The 4,819-nt window shown below is 48.9% G+C and overlaps 1 protein-coding gene across 2 annotated transcripts in view; it reads left to right on the forward strand.

Moving 5' to 3' along the window:
• Positions 1 to 1,282: 1,282 nt before the first annotated feature.
• Fam71f2 (family with sequence similarity 71 member F2) overlaps positions 1,283 to 4,819 on the forward strand; it is a 10,679-nt gene continuing 7,142 nt past the window's right edge. The window contains exons 1-3 of one of the 2 annotated variants that reach the window (XM_023702877.1): positions 1,468 to 1,529; positions 3,515 to 3,611; positions 4,400 to 4,584. In XM_023702877.1, coding sequence (XP_023558645.1) covers positions 3,582 to 3,611; positions 4,400 to 4,584 — 215 coding nt within the window. In that variant the 5' untranslated portion in view covers positions 1,468 to 1,529; positions 3,515 to 3,581. Of the gene's footprint in view, positions 1,530 to 3,514; positions 3,612 to 4,399; positions 4,585 to 4,819 lie in introns of both variants that reach the window. The other variant, XM_004642723.2, reaches the window with a different exon arrangement.

Here is a 4,819-nt window from a genome sequence, read left to right on the forward strand (position 1 = left end):
CCTTGGAGCCAGCGGAATATGGACTGAACCCTCCAGTAACTGTGAGCTAAATAAACCTTTCCTTCCTTCAGTTTGAGTGTCGGGTATTTGTCCCAGCAACGAGTAAAAAGTAATTAAGACAAGCAGCCTGATTTTTTTTTTTAAATATCTCATTTTATCCCATGAAATGGAGCAGGGAAATCAATTCCTTTTTCCCTAATAGATCAGGCTTGACATTAGGTGAACAATTTGCACTGTGTTACCAACTGGCTGAGGGATTTTTTTTTGCCCAAGTCAGATAGAAATCACAAGCAAGCAAAGTGTGGCTCTTAGGTGCTAGCAGCCCGGAGTTTTGAATCCCAGTGGCGCTAAGTTCTCAGCGTTAGCACCCCTCTGCCATTCCTGTGGCAGCCAGGGCCAGCAGCCATGGCAGCCCAAAGCAGCTCTTCCAGACCTGAAGATGGCGGCCCCTGGCAACTCTCCATCCATCCCTTTCAGTGCCAGCAGCCTTTAGTGTTGCCAGCTCCTTGCATACTGGCTCAGCCTGCTCTAATAAAGACAGAAATCATGAATAAAAAAATCTGCTACCCCGAAGAGGCTTGAGGACTTATACACACAGCATAGGCTGAGCAGCTGTGGACAGGAAGGTTGCTTATGTGGAAACGGTAAGTGGGCTCATACGCAGTGTGCTGGCAGCCAACTGCAGACTTTCTTAGTTGTGGGTACAGGTGGGCCCCTCTAGACCAGACTGAAGACAGCCACCAAAGGTGGGCCCTTCCAGACAGCGTGGAGTCAGCTGTGAAGGAAGCTTGCCAAAGCCAAAGTCTTCCAGAGAAGCCATGGGACATCTGAAGTAGCCATGGCTGGTGCTGTGAGGTGCTGGGGGAGCTGAGAGAGAAAAACACAGAAAGTACCTCTTGAACATTGAGCTCTTCTCTCCTGTCTCATGAGAAAGATTTATGTGAGTGTTCATGGTGAGAGCAGAAGGCTAAAGGCCGCAGCTTGCCAGAACCTTTCTTGCTGCCCTGGCCAGCTGGTTGCTATCTTGGTGCAATCTTGGGCGGTGGGGTTCACTTTCCTCCTACCTTAGGTGAGATTGTTTGAAATGGAATAGGCTAGTTTACTGCTGGTTTGTAGCTAGTGGAAAGGAGTGCTTCAACCCCTGCCCTTCATGTCTTCTTTTTTCCCTCTCCTGCTGTTACCCCTATATTCCTTGATGTCATTCCTGCCATTGTGAGCTGACAGGCCCTCCCAGCCCAGGGGGACACCCTGTAAGTAAGGAGGGCAGGTGGAGCTGTGGAGGAGGAGGGACAAGCAGTCGCACCAACACCTTGGCGTTGGGCTGGGTCTACGTGGAGCCCCAGCGATGCTCCCCAGCCCATTCTTCCCAAGAACCGATGAGTAAAATTAGGGGCCTCTCTCCTGAGGTCAGGGAACCATGCTTTGGAGTGGAACTGGGGGTGGAAAATGGCCTTCTTTGTCAACTGATTCATTCTCCAGAATTCAACTTGTTCCCCAACTCAGTGGTGTTTGAAAGCAACTTTATCCAGGTATCCCATGCATTTTAGAACCAACTGTCTTCCCCTTCCCAAAAACTGTTCCCAGTTTTGGTCAAAAATGCTGTGAACTTTGAAAGCCCTGGGGCAAAGAAAGAAGCCACCAAATCCCAGAGAAAATCAGAGGGTCTGAGTCCCAAGTTCACTTTCCTTTATGCCTCCAGCATGCAGGAGCTCTCTGCAAGTCCTGTGCTTTAAGAAAACACATTCAGACCTTATAGGGAAAGGATCAGAGCTCTGTCTCGAGGCAAATCCTCAGGGTTTCACCCCCATGGTTGGTTTTGGAGAATGAAGGCTGGAGTTGGAAACCCTGCTCTGAGATCCAACCTGCTCTCTCTGGCATGACTGGGAAACAGCTGTGTTTGCAAGCAGAGGCTGGGGCAGTGATGGTGAGCCTTTTAGAGACAAATGCCCGTATGGCAACCCAAAACCCACTCATTTATTCCCAAGTGCCAACACTGCATTTAAACCAAACACTGTGGTTTTAATTTAGGAAAAACAACTCATACACTTGGCTCTTGCATTGACAGAGAGGGTTGTGTCTGCTGTGGCAACATGCCACAGGTTTAGCTATTACTGCCCTTGGTGAATTAGCCCTGCCTCCAAACTACCATCTTTTCAAAGAGTAGTAATATGACCAATGGAATCAAGCATTTGTGGCTGAGGAAAACACAGAGGATGGGGTGGTTGTCCGAATATGCGTCAGATCTTACCCAGGCGCTGCTTGCCTCCTGCACAGCCCCTGGCCTGAGCTAGGCTGCCTTGCACTGTGGCATAACCTGTAAGCCAGCGAGCAAGCACATACTAAACCCCTCTGTGTGCAGCCCAGGTGATGCAGAGACCAGCACAGAGTCTTGGGCAAGGAGCTTGTGGCTTGGCTTACTGGTTACTATGAAATAATAACTGTTCACGCTCTATGTCAGCGAGTTTGGACCAGCTGATCCCCGTGACAGAACAGGAAGCAGGTTTTGGGCGCAGCTAGGGCATTTCCTCTGCACCTCAGCAGTTGCAGCAGCCTCCCAGAAAGCCATTCTTTGACCTATTGCTGAGACTTTGGTAGAAGGAGTAGGGTGTTCCAGACAGAGAGCACTCAAAGACCCAGGGAGACTGGAATACCCAGAGGATCTGTAGGATGAAAGCCCACCTAGATGGAGCAGAAAAGTGGCAGAATTGGCGGAGAGAAGGTGGGACTGCTCTGGGCTTCATTTAGAGGCTCTTCACAGAGTATGGAGCTACACCCTACTGTGGTTCCCGGCTTGCAGGAGCTTGTTCCTGGCCCCTCACAGCCCCAGGGGGATGAATAGTTGGAGAATCTGCAGGCAAGCTTGGAGCGAGCTCCGCTACCACTGCAGAGAAGGAGCAGTCACAAGATCCAGCCTCAGGCTCCAATTTCTTTCTTTCTTTCTCTTTTTCTTTTTTTTTGAGATAAGATCTCACTATGTAGTTTAGGCTGGTCCTGAGCTCACTATGTGGCCCAGGTTGGCCTTAAACTAAAAGCAGCCATCCTGCTTCAGCCACCTGAGTGCTGGGCTTATAGGCATATGCCACCGCAGCAGGGCTCAGGCTCTAATTCCTAGTCTTTTCTCTTTGGCTATGATGTTTTGCCATGAGATGTGTTCTCGTATATTCTCTTTGGCCTAATATTAAAATTGCTTAAATAGGGGCTGGGGATTTGGCCTGGGGTAGAACGCTTGCCTAGCAAGCTAGAATCCCTGGGTTCGGTTCTCAGCACCAAAACCAAAAAAAAAAAAAAAAAAGCCACCTCCCCTAAAAAACAGTTCCACACCCCCCCCCCAAAAAAAAAACCAAAACAGTAAAATCAATGAAAATTGCTCAATTCTCTGAGTGGACACTAAAGAAGCTAGGCAGCAGGAAACTCAGAATGTGCTGGGGAGAGGTCACTCAAAATGTTTTGACCTGTGGAGTTACAGTTTTGGCATCTTTCCACTGTTTCCTCTCTCCCCTCACCTCTACATCAGTATCTCCTCAACCACAGCCTCCCGAAAGCAGCATCAGCCCCAAGCACTCCTGCAGCACTTACTCTCCATGTGTGAAGTCCTCTCTCTTCCGGGAAGGGTATGAATTTCATTCCACAACCTTGACTCCCGGAAATGTCACTCTTCCCTAATATCAAACTTCATTTCTCTTGGAGTGCCATCCAGTCAGGCTGGCATGAATTAAATTTCAGTTGTTCTTAGAGCTTTTCCCTGGTCTCCCATTCCACCAGGGGCTGCACCCTGGATCTGAAAGCTTTACAAAGTCTAATGTTTGGAGAAGGCCACTGGTCTTGGGACCACAGGGTCTTTCCTCAGCCATTTCTCCCTTCCCGCCGGGCTCCTGTGGTTCCCCAGTGAGTGCAGCCTGGGGACTTCCTGCCAGTGAGCTGAGACTCTCTCCCAGGCAGGCATCCAGTCTTGCTGTCCTGATATGGCTCTGGGTGCTTCAGGACTGTCTCTCCCACAATCCAAGGGAAGCTCGCAAACTGCCCTCAACTTGAGCCATCTGGGTCATCCCTGTTCAACAGTTTCTCCTCCTCTTCTGGAGATTTCTTTCCACTATTCTCCTTCTAGCCCTTTAGAAACAGATGGTAGATTTGTGTACCAGGGGAGGAGTGTGTAAAATTTTTCATGTCACTCAGCTTTTACTTACTAGTGCATCTTTGCACAGCTGGACAATGCAGAGGACATAAAGAAGTTTCTCTTGGCAATGAGCTTAAAGTCTATTTGGGGAGACTAACAAAAAGGCCAGTAGAAAATCATGGCCCAGCTTGGCAGGCCACAGACTTGTCACCCAGCTGAAGTGTCCTTTTCAAGCATCTGTGTCCTTCCACCCTTGTGACTCACATACTGGGGGCTAATTTGCAGGTCACTAAGGCTGGAAAATGGATGAATGTCTGTGCAGACTCTACCACAGTGATCCTTGGGGTGACCTCCTCTGTGCCCTCCTTGCCACTCCCCAATGTCCTCCTGATGGCCAATGTCACCTGGCCACAGGGTCAGCACTCCACCTGGAACACACCTGGGGTCACCCCCATCATCACTCTCAGCAGGTAAGGAAAGGCTGGAGGGGGATGGGGTGGCGAATGGCTTATGCATCGTTCTGCAGCTCATTTTGGATCAGAAGGAAGGACAGTGGGCTTTTCATTTTGGTTTGTTCTGGGTTTTTTTTCCCCACCAGGAATATTAGCTAATTTGTAACCCAAATGAAGGAGAAAATTGAGATTTAGTAAAACATTTCATTTGTGAAATAAATCATGACAGTAACTAAATTAATGATTATATTAA

Source organism: Octodon degus, unplaced genomic scaffold (genome assembly GCF_000260255.1).
Source record: "Octodon degus isolate 3935 unplaced genomic scaffold, OctDeg1.0 scaffold00160, whole genome shotgun sequence".
Classification (NCBI taxonomy): Eukaryota; Metazoa; Chordata; class Mammalia; order Rodentia; family Octodontidae; genus Octodon; species Octodon degus.